Consider the following 21240-nt stretch of genomic DNA (forward strand, 5'->3'; position numbering starts at 1 on the left):
AATGTTAATCAGTATTATTGTGATTTTGAGTTTAAAGTGTTCTCTTCCTTATGTGTGTATAAACTGACCTGGAGGTTACGACTGACTGTTTTATCTTTATGTGAGACACTTAACTCTGAGTTTCCCAGACCTTAATTCTTATCAACCAGAATACCTCCTAACTGCCTGTAAGCAGTCGTATTTTGTCTCTTGTTTATCCTCCCTCTTTGTTGACAGTTTGACCGAGATTTGAACTGGGCTCAGACCGTAGATCAGTTATCACACCTGGAACTGAGTTGCTGGTTTGTTTAGGTTAAATGTTTTACGACCTCTGTTGTTTTTTTCTGGCTGTTCTGCTTTGACAATAAAACAGGGGCTCGCGTGGAAGGNGANTAGAACTTTCTGAGAACGGCTGATGGAAAGTTCTCCTTTTGCAAAAGCTTTGTCTATGAAATTCATATACGTTGTCTGTGGTCTTTTTATGTAGGTTCGAGAAAAAATACCTATCAGACACCACACAGGAAGCAGGTTATAGGAGGTGGCAATAAATGCACAACAACTCTGTTTGAAACCAGGGCACTGATTTTGAAATTATGCTTTAAAGTTGACACAATTAACATGATTTTATTGCAGCCAGTGTGTGCTCCGTTTATTGCACAAGACAAACCGAGCACCAACACTGCACACTAACGCTAAGTTCAAAGTCCACTTCTTATTGCTCTACAGCTTAATGACCCAACAGCAGATAGACACCGCTAAGTATCTGGAGATGCTAATCAACACATGATTGTTGTGACATTTCCAACTAGCCATTATCCACAATTGGCTGTAATTCAGTGGAGCTGCCGATGGCTTAGTATACCCCCCTTCCACTCACACACACACACGCACGCACGCACGCGCACACACACACACACACACACACACACACACATACAGACTGAATGACTAGACAGCATGGCTGATCTGCTTCCAGATGGGATGTAAGGCTTAGCTCAAACCCGCTCCCCTCCTGATGCTCTTCTTTTCGCCTCTCCTCTCATCCTTCCTCTCTCTCTCTCTCTCTCTCTCTCTCTCTATCGTTACCCTCCTTGCTGTTTTTAGTCTCCTCTCTCACTCCATTATTCGACTTCTGCTCTGAACTGAAACAGCCTGTGACTGAAAATGTCAAACGGCCCCTCCGCCCTCCCACCCCACCACTCGTTACAGAGTCTCCCGAGGCAGCCCCCTTTCTTTCCTCCAAAAAGTGCTCATTTCTCATGCGCTTCCAAAGCGCTCAGCCCATGTTCCTACTGAAAACACAAAGAAAAACTTCACTTTCTTATGCGGCTTACATTCGCTCCCCCCTTTCCCATTCCCCCCAAATAAAGTGCCATTTTCCAAGTTTTGCTAAGTGACTTGCCAGTGATAGCGTCTCTTAACTAAAGCACAGCAATGACAGGGAGAAAACAAAGGATACAAATTAGGAACATGTGATCAAATGGTCTTTGATTCGACAGGTTCAACTCTGAAGACTTAAAATAGGAAGGAAGAAAGCAGAAAGAGGAAACAAAAACAAAAAAAAAAACACTTAAAGTTTGTGTTTTTCCAGGATATGTTTTAATTACTGCAGGTTTGTGTGCAGCAAGACGAGGAGAAGTCAGACATTGCTCCCAGATAGATCCACAACAGGAGCAAGCTAATTAGTCTCTCCGCAGTGCCCTACCCCTTTCTCCGTGTTCCTGAACTCACTTGGAACTGTGAACGTGTAGTTTTCTCAAGAGGAACATTTTTTTTTTTTTTTTTTTTTGCTGTAAACCTCCCTCCCTTGTGCGTTCAAGGACTTAGGCAAACGTAGAGGACTGAGGCAAATGATACAAGTTTTACGTCTGTGGGGTCAGTTGGACCCCATTTCTAGACACAAGGGTTAAAACCGTGCATGATGATGGTGGCCTGAGTGGAGAGGATCTTGTTTACCTGTTCTCAGGTGAGCAGGGTTAAAACAGGCAGAAGCCTCCCGTGTCATTTTAAACCCTGCACTGCGAGCTGTTCTCTTTAAATCTTTAAAAGGGCGAAAGAAAACACCTCCGTTCCCAGGGCTTACATGTCAGCTGGTGTAACCGACACCAGCTGGTAGTTAGGCAACGTGGTTCGATACTTTCATCCTCCATATTGTTAGCAGTGCACCCCTGGTTGCCAAGGAGAGTCACACACAAAACACAATCATGCCTAATTTAGGACGCGGCAAACTTTCCGGTTTAGTTTCTAGCATTTTTATGGTCAGCATGACAGCTTTGCAGTCCTGTAGTGAGAAACACCATTATCCTTCCATCTGGAAAAACTGGCTTTGTTGGAAATGCAGCGGTGTTCAGAAACTCCACCGAAACCAACAAACAAGTGTGTCTAGTTTTATCTTTGTGGATATTTGCCAAGACGTAAGCTGCAGCAAAAAAGATAAGTATTACTGCTCGAGTGTGACAAGGTAAAGCAATCTGAACCTTCTTAGCAAAAGAACATCATGTACCAGACAACAAGACAAAGGCTGTTGCTTTCAGCTAGAGCGGTAGGGTTTTGTATTACTTTACAAAAATTAAATAGGCTCAGAGTTAAATAACGAGCTTAAATTACCTGTCACAATTACAAAAGAAAGCACTGTAACCTATAGAAAGGCCGGGAATTAAACCAGTGCTACTAAATCTTCCATTGATGGGGAAACAACACTGACTAATGTGCAGCGCCTTCAGCTTTTTTAAATTTTGTCACAAACATTAAAGGGGATCTATTATGCAAAACTCACATTTTGCACATTTTTTGTACTTACATCTGGGTCTCATCTGCTTCTAAAATCCACCCAACTGTGTTTTGGAAATAAGTTAATGTTTTTTGACATCTGTAAAATGAGCCGTGTCAAAAAACTTCCGAATGTAACATCACAAATCACCCAGCAGCAGCTTATTTGGATTAAAATGACAAGAGGCCCTGAAACAGCTCATTCTGAAAGGAAGTCAAAACTTCCTTTCAGAATGAGCTGACGGAAATCTCATTATCTAAAGATGATTTTGTGCAAAAAATGTAGACCTAACCTGTTCAAGGAATCATAATAGGTCAAAGTTCATAACTTTTGCGTAACACACCAGAACAGAGTAGTATATAAAAATATGAAAAAGCATCTCTAGAGCATAAACTTCTCTCCAACTTTAACTACATTTTTCAGATTTTTATTCGTAAAAAGAATTTTAAAATAGTGTTTTACTTTCACTTCAGAAGTATTAGGCATGCATAATATATCTGCATTAATGTCAATACTGGCCGATTTTAGTGATTTTTAACATATCAGTCTTGGTCTCAGAAGTAAAACTGGGTTGATATTAACAACTGATGCTTATTTCAACAACAGCGGATTTCTGCCTTTTTAAAATTTTACAAATTGTATAAGAAACACTATTGACTACAAATGTTGATATCTGACAATGTTCTGTATAAAGTCAATTCCCTTCACGTGGCACAAAAGAATGATGTCGAGAATGGCAGAAAACAAAAAAAATCATGCAAAAGTAATACAGTGTAACAAACGGAAGTGTTAAAACAAATGTGCTTATTGATTTTTACGCTGACTCATACTGCCTGCTCAAAACCTCTCCACAGCACCACACTTTAAAAAGAAACTAAAATATCCCTCTATGTATTTTTGGACAAGATTTAATTATCTCTAAAACAGCAAGTAAAGACCAACCTGTCAAGCATAAAACTTGAATCATCTCTCGTTGCAGCCGCAAAGACAACAAACACAGATTGCACTGCTGTATATTCACCCCTGTTATTACACCCGATCGTCAGTTATTTATGCAAACTTGGAATCGTGCCGTTATTTACCAGAGACAGAGCCCGTCGTATATGTATTTGCATACAGTGGTGGCAGAGTTGGCTGCTGTGTTGAGATAAAAATGGGTAAATACGCAGATGGTTGGAGCAAACAGAGCAGTGGGGGAACAGACGGGCCGAGATGGAAGAGAAAACACAGGTATCAAGGAGCCGCACTGACTGGAGATCACACTGTTCTAGCTTTCATCTGCACAGACCATTAAAGTCCGACAGTGCAGCACTGCTTTTCTGCGTTTTGGATCATTAACTTTGATAACTTCATCGGTTTACGAAAGCTCTTTTGCAAAAGACAAGCAGGTGTAAGATGCAGAATAAATAAGTTTCCACTTTTGTCGTGCAGAGATCTGTCTGAGCTGCACTTACGCCACATCTGGAGCCGGATAGTTAGGATATACAGCAGATATTATTCTACTGAACTTTCTAAATAATAAAAGATTCACTACGTGAAACAAACCAAGTGAGACCAGACTCCATCGCCTTTGATACGGTCAGTCTTCTGTGATTTTGCTTCTCAGTGACTGACTCTCAAATGTCTGATGTTGGAAAATCTTTGAACACATCAGAAATCTGCTTTTAACTGCCTCACCACTTCATGAGGTCACAACTTTGAAACAAAATGAAGTGAATAAAGACTAAAAAATGTCCAAGCAAGTCAAAGCAATTTATTTTTTATCAGTCACCAGCCAGTGGCATTCTTTTATGTCTAATGACAGCCTGGGATCAGTAAGAGATTAAGTCATGTGGTGTAAGAGCTAAAACAGGGGGAATATAGAAACCCTTAAGTTAGATGAGTTTATGTGTTGTGGTAACCCACTGAACGATTTCCTACTATAAGCAGCTGCATGAGAGCATCAGTGATGTCAGTTTCCTGTAAGTCACTGTGGTTTAAAGTTCACAATGGAATACACAAACCTCTAGTCTTTGCACAAGAGCCTCCCTCTCATTACAGAGATGAGTAGGTCATCAGCTGCAGGACTAGAAAACCACAAAGGCTTCTCAGCCGCTGAAAGTCACAGAAAACGTAAAACAGGTCCACTCTGTTCACTCCTGAGAGCTACAAACTAGGTTACCGTGGCACGGAGATTTCTTTAAAAAAAAACACACATTCTGGGTGTTTCACAGGAAAGGAGAGAGAGTGATGCAGTCTTCCTTCAACCTGAGCAGGACAAACAGGACATCCAAAGACAAAAGCTGTTGCTTTCGAGTCAGATAAAGTGAATGAGACAAAAAGATACCCAGAATTAGGACTAGTTAATTCAAATAGTCAAGTCTGTTCCTATTTGACTTTCATTTGAAATAAAATAATCCAAACATGTCTTTTGCAGTTGTGATGTAGCATATAATGGTATTGAGCTGCAATTTGATATTATGTGTAGTTCAACACAACATTGACACATCAATACACACACTGCCCCACATGCTGATTGTTGATGTATTTTTAGACCAAAGACTGTGAGAGATTTCATCTTTTTTAACAACAGACCAAAAAGCAAAACAATCCAATAATCTACACGTCATTCTGACCTATGAAGCAACTAAGAAAACACATTCATCCATGTGACCTTACACACATGTAACATGCATAATAAGATAAATCAAGCATAAAGCTTTGATATTGAAGATTTTAAAAGGTTTCACTTGATCTATTGAGTAATAAAAAAAACATGTTACTCGAGGGTAAAAAATAGTTTCTATTAAGAACCTGACTGTGTTATAAGCTAATCTCCCTTTGAAATTTTTAATTAAGTGCTTCAAGCGTCGAACAGTAAATTAAACTGAAAAGGAACTTTAAATGTGTGATGGAGAACCAACACTTATAGCGGCTTCTGGACTCAACCTTCGTTGGGCTGAGTGTGTGACACTAAACACAACAGCTTTGATGATAGGCTCTTCAAGTAGTTTGTCCAAGAATCTGGACTCGGGGGACATATCAAATGACTGAAATGTATACCTTCAGCTACATGAAGTGGTCACTCATTCAGTTCCAAGAATTCCCTCCAAGCTACCAGTGAAGTCTTTAATTTCACATTTCCTTGCCTCCGCTGGCTTTAGTCAAACAGGAAATGTTCAGCATGGTGATGTTGACTTTATTTTCTGAGTGTGTTTACTGATTGACATTTTTTGATGGTGACTTATTTCTTACTCTAAACATATTAGCTGCACAATAAATGGAATGCAATCTTGATCACATTTCAGTTTGCAATTCATAGCAATCACTAAGGAGTGCTTGGATGCAATATTGGCAGGCTATTATATTTCAAGTGCCAGCAGTCATGCTCTGCAGGCAAATAAAATATTTGTCTATCTGGTCGGAGTTGCGTTATTTATCTAAATGCTTTAGATTCTCACCTCTGATATGGATTTCAGTATCTGAGGTGGTGATGTTTACAGGAAGTAGTAGGGTCATCAGGTCATGGAAAGAAAGGAAACGATTAAGGAAAACCTCAGTTAACCACAATATCTTTGGTTCAGTTGGATGGTTTCCAAATAATGTGCAACTCGACTACGACAAATACGAAAAAGGTGGGCTCCTAAATTAATGTAAAAACCCAAATTTAATTTCTTTGAGCCTGATGGAGCTGCTGAGAAGAACATGAAGTTTATATATCATTTATACCTCTGAGTGCAGTTGTATGTGAGCATTGAGCCCTCTGCATCGGTGTTGATTTTCTAGCCAGCCTTTCACCACAAGTGTTGTATCAGTGTCATTACATAACAGCCCCGCTAAGCCCCAGATCTGTCCATAGAAAGTCTAATTTGTCATAAAAAGCACTGTGAGGCTGGCCAACAGCTCTTCAGAGATTAAAGTGCTGCAGCTCCCTTTTTTGCAGCCAGATGTTCGACCTGTTTACAGCCAAACCTCTAAGCTTGTGCTTCTATTTTTCCCAAGCCAAGGTGTTTCCTTTTTCCCTTTAAGATCCTTTGCAGAAACTTAATTTCATTGCTCTTCGCATTAGGACATTGAGTGTAGTTTGCTTTAACACACTTCTTTTCAACCAATGAGAGTAGAGGAAAAAAGTTGCAGTACTGCATTACAGAGCCACCAGTTGGACCACATTCCTCCTGACTGAATGAGGACAATGCATCCACTTGAGATTGGCTCTTGGTGCAGACTGACAACCTTACAGTGATCACAACAGATTTTAACCAAAGCAGAACTGCCTTGAATCCACTTTTCACTTAACCCATTTACTAAGTACATAAATATGACACTGAGTGGCTCACAATTTGTGAGCTTTGAGAGAAGTGTGACTCACGTCAGTTGAATCACTGTAATAAAAAGGGCCATGAAGTCAAATAAACGCCTAAAATTCAAACAAGAGTTTTCTGTCTCCCGTACCAAGGCCAACCGTGTTCAACAACTTTAAGAAGAGTCATCTTCTGAATCAATATTTAAAATGTATTCTACCTGCGTCCTTACTGTAACTGTGTAGTTATGCATAACCTTCCTTATAAATAAACAAACAAGCTGGAGAGCAAAAAAAAAAAAAAGTCTATTTCCAAAAAACAGTAAAATTGAAATATCTGCCAAGGTTTCAATTATGCAGGAAAAAAAAAAAGGCAGAGGCAACATAGAAACTATGTGAAACCTCTGACAAAACCAGTACCTGTTGCTAACAACACACTGAGCTGGAGCTTATTAAACTGTGTGTGTCATTTATTTAAGATAACTACATTCCGTAGATGCTCAGCGTTCCTTCCTAAACACACCTCTCCCCTTGCAGCAACCTGACAACAGTGATGAAATGTCTTAAGGAACTTTAAACTAAAGGAGAAATATTAAAGTTTACACCAGGTTGACATTTTTGTTGTGCATCTCAAATATATACAGTCAGTCTTCGGTTCAAATTAAATTCAGTTTATATTCTTATCCACCAATTCAAAACACGCCATCTCCTGGCACTTTATAAAACCAGCAATATTGAACAATCACTTGCATTGTGGAATTGACCTTGCAGAAATCCTTCATTTTGCATCCATGCAGGCTGCTACATACTCCAACAAGTCAGGCTAAAGAGTCAACATTTAACACATATTCTATTATAAAATAGACATCTCCTGAGTGATCATTTGGACTGAACCATATGAAGCACAATGAAAATGCTGAAATAACTCAGTTAAGATCTGAGAAAGAAAACTGTTTTTAATTAAATTAAACAAAGACTTTTGTAGCCAAGATGATTTCAAACAAATATATCAAAGTACGTTATTCAAATGTGGCACCTCTTTGTTGCAATGAAAAAAAACAGAGTCAACATCAGATGAAACCAAAAAAAAATAAGGATGTTCAAGAACAACTAAGAAACCACCAAAGCTCAAGCCTGCCATGAACTGGAAACGGTTGGAACACATAAAATGCATTAAACGCAGTAAAACATTAGCAAAAAAGATGGAACTTTTCAAGCTGAACTGAGATTTGGAGACGCCCTCATGGACAAGCACAAGGCATTTTTGTGATCAGATGATAGACAATCAGCTATTTTGCCACACCTTAGAAGAGTAAACAACCAACTGTCAAGCATTGGGTGGTGGCATCATGCTGAGACTGTTTTACTGTCAGTGGAAAAAGTGAATGCAATAACTGGAGGTGGATAAATTCAAAATAAAAATAAAAATCTCCAAACTAACTGGATGTTCCAACAAAATAACTCATAAAAAACTGCCTTTTATCCGTGAGTAAAGCTTGGTTTGGTTCTGGCTATGTATTCATTTTAAAACTAAAAAACCAAGAGCTTTGCTATCCGTCTAAAAAATACCAAAAAACATTCAACAGCTTCTGTTGAGTATACCAGTATCAAGTAAGTAACATGTGACCACACTGTCCATGAAATCATAACACGTAGTCTGTCTTAACCCTTCAAACCTTCATATTTAAAAATTTCAAGATATTAGAAGGTATATGATACATTTTTGACACATGTACAGTTTTCACCCTTTAAATGGTTAGCTATGTTCACCATTAGGTCGAGTTTGTACACTGGATGTTTGTTTTTAAAGTTTGTTGCAGGTGTTGGTTTTAATATCATTCCATCATGGAAAAAGAATAGTTCAGGAAAATTATTTAAAGTCTGGAAATAATATAACATTCATGCCCTTGATGGAATTAAATGGTTGGATTATAAGTGACTACATTTATAATCGGCTTCGTTATACAAGGAAATAAACCATTACTACCGGTGCTTGTTCCTTTAAAGTGTTGCTTCTTTCTGGAAATGGAACTGAGGTTGAATATTTCACAACCTAACAAAGTAAGAAAAAGAGAGAAACGTCCGACACATTATAAGAAAACAAATTGTAACAACAAAGAAATGCTGAAGATGAACACAGCGAGATTAATTATTTTCTTATTTAGCCAGATTCTAATTGTCTTAGGGTCAGTGTGTTGTCGGACTTGGGAAGCAGCACTACCGACGAAGACCTCTGCTCAAACAGGATAAACTGGTTTTCCTAAAAGCCTCTCTGGAGTGCTGACAGTACTTCTCATGTGAAACCTGTCTGAACCGGACTGCATGTGGTGCGACAGGTCTGAGTGAATGGAGCCAGCGGATACTCCAGTGTTTGCATCACAAAAATGTCAGGATTGCAGCGCCACACATCCCTCTGCTTCCTTTAAACAGTGAGTAATGTGCATGTGACTGCTTGAGTATATTTGTTCAAAGGACCTACTGCAAACTGGAGGCCAAAAAAAAAATAAAAAATCACAAGCCTTCCTACTGTAAGAGCCTTTTATGTTCTCACCATTTGTGACCTGAAACTAGTTTGCTACCAGACAAACAGAGCATGAATGCAGATGCAGCAAACACAGAAAGCAGCCTGGTGAAACCGATGCACAGCCTCTTCCCTCTGCATCAGCCTTATGAATCAGAGCGAGTCAAGCATTGCTGTCCGCAAAACGTCCTCACTGCGTCCTCGTAAGGATTGGGGCCTCAGCTGAGTGCAGCGGCTCCGGAAGCGACGCTGCGTTAACCAGGATGAGATTGGGCCAGATCAATAACCTGTTAGGACAGCTTTGAAAGGAAAGCAATCTAAATTTTCTGGCTTCAGACTCTGACACCCATGAATTCTAATGAGAAGTCTTTATGGAGCTCATCTCTACAGAGCACACATGATGCATTACTAACATACCCAAATAGGAAAATAGCTACCTCTCATGTCTAAAACTAGGGGGGGAAATAGTCTGAGGTATTAAGTTAATTAATGCACCTTTTAAAGCCTTAACCTTGTCGACAAACAGCTATATGCTGACTTGAAAAAGTATGCACACCCCTTTAGCTTTTTGACATATTTTAATGTTAGAACTTCAATTCTTAATCTATTTTTTTAGATTTTTGTGACAGCCCAACAAAAAGTAGTGCCTAATTATGAAGTGGAAGAAAAATAATTTAAAAACAAACAATATTTTATGAAAGAAAACATAAAAAGTGTACGTTATTTATAATCACCAACTGAATATTTAGAATCTTGTAGCAAACACAGATGTAGATCTGCAGATCTCTTAAGGTCAAAGTTTTGTTTATTCTTCTTCACAAAATCTCTCAAGTCCGGTAAGATTTTATGGACAGTATCTGTGAGCAGCAACAATTAAAGTTGTTCACAGATTATACACTGAATATAGACGTAGAGTTTGACCAAGACATAAATCTGCTATTAGCATCAGTTGTATGTTATTATTCTAGTACAAATTGAACCTCTAACCCAATCTAAAGTCTTTTGCAGTATTTAACAGGTTTTCTTGGAAAATTCTTGGAAAAACATGAATTGTACCCCAACCATAGCTGTTTAATCACAACTGGTTACACTGGATTTTATTTTGGGGTATCAGTGAGTCATGGTGGAGATTTTATTTCTAGGTAAGGTATCATTTTTTTCCACTTCACAATGATGCACTACTTTACGCTGGTCTAGCACACGCATCCCAACAAAATACATCAAAGTTAAATGTGCAACTCCTTACTTCTACAAGGAAGTAAGGAGTATTTTCGTTTTAGGAAGTAAAATACACAATGCAGATCAGGAAAGCTCCCACTGCGATTCTGCTACAGAAAAGCAGGAGTAGTAATGCAACCGTGATATGGAAAAGAAGCCAGGGGAGCAGCTGGTGGAGTAGGTAGTTACACGATAGCGTTCGGCTTTAATATTTGTTTGATTGGAGATGTTGTCATGGGCACCAGCCGAATGGGCTGAAATCGATTCTTTGAGGTGGAGCACCACAACGAAAACACCCGAGAGTGCGCTGCACTAGCAGAGCGAACACTGACCCAGGCCCATCAAGTGTGGGAGGAGAGCCAAGTCTGAAGAACTGCAGCCAAATGGAAGACTGGACTCTGAGATTAGGTCTTCTCAGCTGATTTATCACACCGAGAGTAAAGATAGATCCCAACTGGACGAACAGAAGAACGCACATGTCCAATTTACACAGACAGGCCATTTGTCTCACTCCTATCAATGCCCAGTAAAACAAACTCTTGGGATCCTTCCCAAAACGAAGTCTAAACAACACTACAGCAGCTACCACTCTCATTGTCAGAGGAAGGTATAGGAGTCAAATTTAAATAAAGATGCCCCGGCAGCAGTTGTGGAAATAAGAGCTGTTGTTCTCTCTGTGTCGCCTGTAACAGAACTGAAACAGAGGGATAGCAATTCCAATTTACCTGGAGTTTTTATGATCCTTCATGCTTGCAGCTATGATTAGAAACACTGCTTCTTCTCCAGGTTTGAAATAGAAACCGCTGGTTTGACGAACTGCCACCATAATCATTTAAGACACTTACAGGGAAGAATCAATACTGTTATAGAGATTAATGGTAACATAATCGCTTTCAGTCCTGAGATTATTATTGCTTTCACATCCCTCCCTCCTGTGATTTCCTGCATTTTACCTCTTTCTCCTTGTGCTCAGTCTTGCAATGAGACTCCGACCTTATTTGACCCCATTTTCTTTCTTTTGAACCTGTTTAGCAGTTTTTCCTCCCTCGCCTGGTTAAACGTAGCCTGGCTATTGTCTTCTAACACAATTCCACTCTATTCTCATCTCCCTTCATTTCTTCGTCTTGTATTTCAACCGGGTCAATCAGTGAACAGCAGGAGGAGTCTGTGATGCTATTTGAAAGCTTAAAATTGGTTTCAGTTATTAAGTGGTTAAAGTCTTGTTTTCAGGAAATGTAATTAAAAATGTTTAGTTAACAGAATCATCTTATTTACAGCTTGATATGAAACAGCTATGATCAGTCAATGGGACAATCAATCTTTTTTCCTTCCAGTCAATGAATTCACGGTAGCCAAGCCTGTTATCTGCTGAACGTCTTGTTCTCACACCGACTGAATGAACTAGAAATACTGAGACATGTCACAGAAGTCATCTTCCTTTTAAATCACATCCTACATCTCCACACTCGCTTGGACTTTATTTAAAACACATTACTGACACTGAAAACCCATAACTTTCAATCTTCTTCCTACAGTATTAACTACACACTTGGTAGAACTTAGCATGCTGCTTTCATTGACTAGAAGAAGGTCAGATTTTTGAGTTTCACACTGGCTGATTACTGTCCATGACAGAAGATCCTGAAAATGGCCAAATTCTGATCACCAATTTCATGAGATGCCCGTTTTACTCTCTCAGTGCAACATCACGTCTGCTTCTAACATAAATAATAATGTTTACCACAGATCCATGACCTGGCTCCTTAAACGTTCTAACACTTGCATTAATACACCAAACCAATTAAACACTAGTCCTATATTTCATTTACATGGATCGTGTAGAACGAAAAACCTTTCATACTGAAGTTTTGTGTTTTGAGGTACAAACATAGGTAAATGTATTAGATATTTTTAATTTTGTATATTTCCACTCGGGCAGAAAGGTCTTCTTGAGATATTTTGGATAAAAGTTTTCAGCTGAGAAGTAAAATCTCAATGTTTATTGTCTCCTTAGAAAAAACAAGAATTGGCACAAAGTACAAATAAAAATGTGGGCAGATCATAAAATAATAACACATCTTTATTATTTAGTGAATTTTTATCAGTCATGTTAATTTATCAGCCATGTTAATGGATGGCCATTAACATGGCCATCCATTAACACCTATCAATTAGCACCTATCCATACAATCGTCTCCAAGCAATTCATTTCAAAAAGTGAATCTTCCATATCTGTGTACCTCATTTCTGCTTTGTCAACATCCTTAAAAACCACAAGACACTCAGGACACAGAAGTAGATATAAGAATGACTCGGTGTGCTCCAAACCAAGCTCTATTTTCATGATGGGTGTGAGAGCAGGTTGACCTGGCAACACTGAAGATCATCTTTAACAATGTGTATCTTCCAGTGAAAATGTACCAAAAAAAACCCCAGCAAAAACAAAAAAAAAAAAAGAGAATCTCATTAGTGGGATGCCTCAGTGGAGGTTCCAACTGCTGAGTACGGGCAGCAGCAAGGCTGTGGTGCCTGCAATGTTGTTGCACCGATAGAAAGCTGACCTCATCTTATATCACAAGGATAAACAGCTGCATAGACGACTATCTTAGAGAGAGGCCAATTAGGAGACAAGCTGGGGAAAGAAGGATTCTCTGGGAAGAGGAGTGCGCGTGCGTGTGTGTGTGTATGTGTGTGTGTGCACATCTTCATCTCTAAACTGCACCGTCCATTTCAACTGGCAGTAACCCGGAGACACTCTTGCTGCTGACATCGCAGCATGACCACTCAGCGAGTACAAAGAGCCAGTCTTTGTGAATCAGCACTCACACTCGTCTTCCCCGTCTTCCAACAACCTGCCTGCCAAGTCCCAATGCCTGCCAGCGAGAGCCATGGTTTATACGAAGATGCCATCTCTGCTGCCGGCTGATTCCGAACCGCAATGCGGCTTTGAAGGACGCCAATTAATAAGGTAGACTGGTGACGGGACAGTAGTGTTCGATGTATATCTGGACAAAGACTCTGCCAAGAGACACTAAAAACAATGTGGAAATCAATGAATGAGAAGCAGTTATTATATACGGCCAACGCAGGATGGCAAAAGGAAGGTAAATGCAGGAGTTTACTGCTATCAGATAAATGTGGACAAAAGGTTTCTGAGGCAATATGGAGCTGTCTTTATGGTCAACACCTAGAAATCCAGCAATAAACAGACTGGATCCCAATTTTCCATAAATCATCTCTAATCAGCAACTGGAAGATACTGAAAACTGAAAAATCTGATTTCCTTTCCCACCCCACAACAAAGAAGGCATCAGGTTTTGTTTTCAGTCTGAAAAACCAAAAGAGGCATGTTTAAGTCCTGTGATAGACTTTACATTCTTTCAGATCATCTCATGTTCCCATGCTTGGTAAGGACCAGAGACAGCAGACCACCTAGAGATTGAAAGACCAGGCAATGACAGGAACTGCTTCTGTCTCAACGAAGGCCAAGCCCCATTTGACATTGAAGGCAGATTGGAAAGGCAAACAGATGATTAAAAAAGAGGTATAGAAGAAGTCTGACAAGTTGGAGGAATAAACCAGAAGACATGAATGGACATCTGTAATCATACAATCTGTGCACATACAAAAACAGAGGATGCAACAGAGCAAATTGGAAGGACGCAAGTCCCACTTAATTGTGCTGGCTTCCTCCTGATAGGTTTAAGAAAAACTCTTTTTCCCTCCCTCAAATCTGCATGGGAATAGCAAAAGAAAGAAAGAAAAAAAAAACCTTCTGAGAAAAACTAAATTCAAATTGTGACGTGACCCTGGAGGTGAAACCAGAAAAAGATCCATTACCAAAGGGAAAGGAATCCACGAAGCAGAGACCCGCTGACAGCTCCTCTGTGCTGGTTTAGAGCAGCTTAGTCATTGCAGCCCTGGATGCACCATGGGGCACCACATTAACAGAAACTGTGAGATTACAGCTCTGCTGCTCTGCAGATAGCAAGTATAAAGTGTTAACATCAACATAACACCACTAGGATGGAAATAAAAAAAGGAAAAGAGATGCTGAGTGAGACCAATTTAAATAGAAAAACTTTGCAAATAACAGGATGATGTTTAAGCTGTAACACACAGGTAGGGTAGAGTGCATCAAAAAGAAAAACTTCCATTCTGTGATGACAGAAGCTGTCAGAAAAACATATGATCTTTTTTGTAGTATAATCATTAATCATTTATCTAACATTAAATACTGATATAGCATTTGATGCAACCTATTTTCCCAATTCTAGCATTGCTAACTGCAAAGTATAGCGGTTAGCATGACTTTTATTTTACCACCGTTTAGTTTTGGGTGTGCGTCTGCTGTCTGAAGACTTCCGATTTAAAATGTGTTAAAATTTGACATGGTTTTGTACCATATCTATCAATCAATAAAAAGACATTAGAAAAGATTAAACAATTTTTGTTCTAAAACATATTGTGCTAGTGGAAATAAAGATAACAGTATAGGCTAAAGGTTTGCTCAGAACATTGTACAGGATAGCTTTATGTGTAAGCCACCAATGCAAGTGGGTGATGCAAAAATACATTCCATTTCCTGCTTTATTTAGTTGGGAGAAAAAGTCAGATGGCAAAAAAATATTAAGAAAAACAAACGAAACGTTTGAGATTCCAACAAAGGGGAAAGCAGCTGAGAGGTGCTGGCAGACGTCGTGTTTGTTACTGATATTATCAAACTGTGCCAAGAGAGACGGAGCTCAGAAAAAATCTGGAATTATTCCATCCGAGTGTCACTGTCGATGATTCAAAAGGAAATATCATCGAACAGAGTATGTGATGGATGATGTTGCAGAACTCACTGGTGCATGTTGCACTGTGTGATTTTGCGCTATGGTTAACTGAATGCTGATGTTTTTAGTCTGCAGAATGAGGCAAAACAGACCCTCCAGCTGCACAACCACAAGGGTCTCAACATGCGAACCCCTTTCAATGTTTTGATTGCCTGTGCCTCAGTGTTGTTAATCAAATTTGCATGTGATTTCAAAAAAAGCCAGTGTGAAATTGTCTGTAAATGTAGCTTTGAAGTTGACACAAAAACTTAAAAAAAACAAAAATCTCTAACATTCACTGTTAATTGGTCCATCTTGGTGAAAGATGTAATTAATGCTAATAACATAGACTGTCTGTGTCTTTCACAACCAGAAATAATTACAAACAGCCAAATCTGTTTTTCTTGTAAATGAGGGAAGTACATACGAGCTTTCTATTGGCCAAAAGACTGGCAGTGTGCAGCAACAAGTGGGGAAGGGGCATTACTGAATCTCAGTAAAGGGAGTTTAAAAAATAGGAACAGTACATGAACAACAATTTGTGGAGTATAGAAGTCCCTTTAAAAATAAAAAAAAACCTGAGCTTGATATTGTCAGTGGACATAGGCCATTTCTAAACTTTTCACTCACTGTAAGATCATAATAGTAATAAATAATAAATATGAACTTTTTTTAAGGTTCTGAGGCACTAGTGGTCTTTATTCATCAATAGCTAGAAAGGAAAAATGGCAGAGAAAGAAGGCAAGAATATGCAGTAAAGGGCCCAGAATCAGGAATCAAACTGTGTGGAGTTCTGAAGCATGTACTGCTAAACCATGAGGTGTCCTGACATTATCTTTTCTTCATAAACTTCATAGACAATTCTACCAAAGGAGTCGTTTGGTAGAATGTGACAAACCTCAGGAGCATCACTGCCTAATGCCACACTTAGAGGCGCAATTATAATACAAGGTGACAGGATGAAGTCACTGAGGAAAACTATTATGCTACAGTATATTGTACTCTTACTAAAAACGTCCACTGGGAGTCATTCTTGCCAGATGCCAAAACAAGCCAAACAGCTGAATTCTTTCCTATTCCTAAAGGTGAAACCAGCCATCCTTCATCAGAAGCTCCCAATCTCATTCTGTTAGTCACTACCCACAGTTTATAGTGAGCTAATTATTTAGTTTGTTATTTGATAAACACTTTCCCCAGCTGAAGGTTTGCAGAGGAGGAAAATTGCTGTTCTGATAAGCCCTTACTTTGCAGAAATGAGTGCTGAGATTGATACATAGAGTTTATTACATCCTTTTCGACTCAGAAAATAGGAAAAACAAAAATACTTTTTATGAATTTCTGTAAACCTAATGTGAAAAGACATGGGTCCTCCAGGACTTCTGAGTTAAATGATTCATTCATTAAGCTCCACAGGGTAAAAACAAGCAGATTTGCATCCTGTGCTAGCATCAATCATCAGACTGCTCAGGTCCCTGAGCTTCAGAGAGTACCTGCCATCATTCTGCCTCTATACTCTCAATCGTCCCCTCAAGGTTACTGCCTATTTTCTTGCCTTCCTAACAGGATAAAAGCTGCATGCTGAGTACATCTGCTGGTCCGACGCCAGGCGGGCCACACTTCAGGTTTCAGCCTCAACTGCACAGGAGAAACAGTTAAAAGGTCTCAGCTGCGATGAGGAGGTAAAAAAAAAAAAAACAGTGACTGGTTTTGAACCTGCAGGTGTAATTATCATGGCAGGTGGGTAAAAGAAGGTGTACAGGCTGGACAAAAAAAAACGCTTTGTGTTGAACTGACAAAGATAAGAGAAGTGGAATCGCAGAACAATAAGTATAAAATATAACATTCTAAAATTAGTGAGAATAAAAAGGTAACAGATGTTATCCATTACACAACCGAGAAAATAAATTTACCAAAGTGATAGTCTAGCCAAAGAGAGATGAAAAGATAAACAACGAAGCAATGGAAATAGAGAGACCAACTGAAAAGTCAACAGGGTTTAATGCAGGTATCAGTCTTATGAAACCATATCTAAAACTTGTTCTATTCTTTTCATGTTACAATTATAAACTTCAATGTTAAGATTTTGAGGAGAATTATTAGGAAAAATACATATTTTCTTGGCAATAAGGGCATCAAAGAATCAGGAAAGAAGTTAATTGGCAACACTGGAACAGCTGCTAAGATTTACAGGAAAACTACATGAAAATGTGTTAGAATGGACTAGTCAAAGTCTGGGGATGAATCCAATTGAGAAACTGCAGTGGCTTGTTCAGACAAAGCTAATATTGGCATGCCACACTTCACAAAATTCATTTTTAAGAAATGTTGAAAACTTGGGATCCTTCTACTTCAAAACTACCTTCAATTTGGTCTATGACCCAAAATTCCAGAAACATCCTTGTAACTTTTACGGCATTGTGACTAATATACAAACGAGTCACGTTAATCCCATTTCAACCAGGGCCTGACTTCCCCACTTGAGCTTACATTTATCCCCTCTTCAAACTTCCCCACTTTGCGCTCTCACTCCAGCCACCAGCCACCTCATTCTGGCATGCAGTGGACATCAATGATGGATGATGCATGCATTAATCATGAACGAGAAGACGGAGAGATCTAAACACACAGTCCCGAGTGGGAAAAGGGGGACCAATGGTAAACAAGCTGGGGACCTCTGAGCGCCGCTTAGCTTAACATTATGTAACGTCGGACTGAAAGAAAATGTTAAAGGCTCTGCAAGCAGGCAGCGCTCTACCAGACATGAGCAAACACATCAACGACCCCCCAGCCGAGTGAATTTAAGAGCAATTAGGTTATGAATCAAATCTCAGTGCATTTGTACTAAAATTATAAATCTTCTATCAAAGCAAAGTTTCCAGCCAAAATTGTGCCAAACAACATTCCACGAGGAAATACCTGGAAGTGAAAGTGTCAAACTCTGCTGCCAAGCTGGCAACATCCTGAGGGATTTAAGTACATGGGCCTGATTGATTCAATTACACCTGGACACCTCAACACTGTCTGTGCTGGCAAGGCGACTGTTAGCAAATCCTCTGGACGAGGTTCCAAAGTGCCACACTCAGCAGTGCCTCTATTAAATCCATCTACACACACACACACACACACACACACACCTGCCTCCTGCCCTACATGACTGCTGGAGTTTGACCGTCGATATGCTATGGCACATTTAGTGCCATGCTATTCATTAGGCTTGTCTGTGGGGCCGTACAGGAAGAATTACAAGCCAGCAAGTAAGAAACGGTAATGAAAAGGGGCAGATCAATAAACTTTCAAGCTAGATTTTTAAGTAAATGCGTGTCACAGACAGGAAGGGCACTTTTACATCAAGACAAATTTCACAGGGTGAGCATGCTTGGAGTCAGCTTGTTCCATTTTTATGAAGACAAAAATACTGCCTTGCAAAAATGTTCATAGCCCTTTAGTCAGGTTACTACAAATCTCAACATACTTTATCATGATGATGGGAGGCCAGAATTAATAACTGTGATGCAGAACAAAAAAAAAATTAAGTCTTTTAAAATAAACACCTGAAAAGTATGCCTTCTCTAGTCTGATGCATCTAAATAAGACACACAGCAGCCAACTGCCTTCAGAAACATCTAGTTCATAGTCTACCTGTGTGTAATTCAATTCAAGTTGAAATATTGTTCTCTGTGGAAGAGCCAAGAGGTCTACTGGAGAACATCAGAGAAAAAAAAAACAGCATCATAAGGACGAAAAACCAAAAGAAGACACGTCTGAGACAGACTTTTAAAGCAGAGCGAGGTTAAAAAACAATATTCCAACGTTTAAACATCCTACAGAGCTCTCTTGAATCCTCCATCTCAAAATAGTTAAGAGTATGGCACAACTAGTAAGAAGACTGATACCATCCAGCCAGCTGGGAAAGGAGATATTTATTCAAAGAAGCAGTCAAGAAGCCAATAGTAACTCTGGGGGAGCTGCACAAACCAGGTGCAAATCTGGCCTAAATGGAAGAGCGTCAAGAAGATAAATGTAGAAAGTCCCATTCTTTTCTTAAGCCTTGACACAAACACAGCAAACAAGTGGAAGATGGTGCTCTGGTAAGCTGAGCCCTTTTTGGCCTAATTGACTGATTTTTCAGAAACCCGACAGAGCTTGATGATAAGAAAGAATAACAGAAACAGTAGGACTGGGGTGAAGGTTTTTACTTTCAGCATAATGACCCTTCATACAACCAGAACTACAAAAGAATCCTTTGGATCAGAGCATATCCATGATAGGATGGCTTAGTCAAAGTCCAGACATTAATCCAAATGAGAAAATGTGGAAAGACAACCATTTGTGTTTATAGATGCTTTCCATACAGTAAGAATGAGGAGTTATTTGTATAGAAAGCTTGAGGGGGGAAGTAGAGACATTCCCAGAAAAACACCTGCAGCTGTAACTAAACCAGTTGGTTCTGCTAAACGTGACTCAGGGGAGCTGAATACAGATACTTGAACTTTACGAGAAAAAAAAAAACTGAAACCATGTTTCATTTTTATTTTCCTTCTGCTTCACAGTAGTCCACTTTATGTTGACCCGTCATAAAATCCCAATAAAATGCATGTGTGGGGAGGGAAAAGTTTAAGGAATATGAATATGTTTGGCAAGGCATTATGTATTTGGTATAAAGTGAAAACAGTTCTAACTATAATGATCGGCCCCCATTTATACCCGCAATATGAGTCAGGGCGCACACGCAAGCAAATTCACCAGCAGCAGCAGCAGCAGCAACAGGCGAACAGACAGAGAGCGCATCTTATTCATCCAGCATCAGCCCCATTTTCAGTTTGCACACCCTCTTCACACAGCTGGTGGAGAAATGACGAGAGGACACCCACCTGGTCTCACGGTCTTCAGGCGGATGGGCTCCCGAAAGTGTCTGATGACAGCCAGCGTGTCTCTGTTGGTGAGCCCGCTCACCGGAGTGCCGTTGACCTCCAGCAGCACGTCCCCGCTGCCGGGCAGCCGGCCGCTGTGGCACACCACCGCCTCCGGGATCACGCGTCCGATGTGGGGGAACTCTCCGAGCTCGGCGCCGCCTCGCACCTCCAGGACAGCGGTCAGCTCCACGGAGCCCCCCCAGGACACGGAGCACTCCTGCACTTTGACCAACCAGTGCTTTTTCTTCTTCAGTGTCTTGGACATCGCCGCTTGATGGGCTTTTTGGGGGGTCGCTTAGGAGTTGGAAGTCCCGGGGAAGGAGCGTCCTCTTCAGAAGCAAAATCCTCTTTGGACCCTCAGAGCGCTCTGACGCACGGCTCGATCATTCCGGACCAGAGAAGTTGAGCTTTGTGTTTTGTGTAGTATTCCATTCCAGAGGGGGAAATAAACAAAAATCCGTCTCTGTGTAACCCCTCCGAGCTCCCTGTGTGCGCGATCCTTCCTCTGAATTACAGGAGCATCGTCTGGAGCGTGACACCAGCTGCGTCAGTGCCGCAGTGGAGCGGAGAGCGCTGCTTCTAATGCTGGGGCGGCTCGATCTCCCCCCCTCCACCCCAGTTTACAGCACCTGGAAAACAAAAACAAGCGTACTCCCACTACTGATGAGCCCACCGTGAGCCCAGATTGTGCGTAAATCCTGCGCCCCAAAAATATGCTAAAATCCAGTTCTGGTTCCAAGAGA

General features: G+C 40.1%; 1 protein-coding gene across 3 annotated transcripts in view; it reads right to left on the minus strand.

Moving 5' to 3' along the window:
* magi3a (membrane associated guanylate kinase, WW and PDZ domain containing 3a) overlaps nt 1-20762 on the minus strand; it is a 128338-nt gene extending 107576 nt beyond the window's left edge. For all 3 annotated transcript variants that reach the window (XM_015055052.1, XM_015055054.1, XM_015055053.1), the window contains exon 1: nt 20456-20762. In XM_015055052.1, coding sequence (XP_014910538.1) covers nt 20456-20762 — 307 coding nt within the window. The remainder of the gene's footprint in view (nt 1-20455) is intronic.
* Between the last annotated feature and the right edge of the window lie 478 nt (nt 20763-21240).

The sequence above is a fragment of the Poecilia latipinna genome, unplaced genomic scaffold (assembly GCF_001443285.1).
Source record: "Poecilia latipinna isolate Pla-1442-1.1 unplaced genomic scaffold, P_latipinna-1.0 Scaffold1293, whole genome shotgun sequence".
NCBI lineage: Eukaryota > Metazoa > Chordata > Actinopteri > Cyprinodontiformes > Poeciliidae > Poecilia > Poecilia latipinna.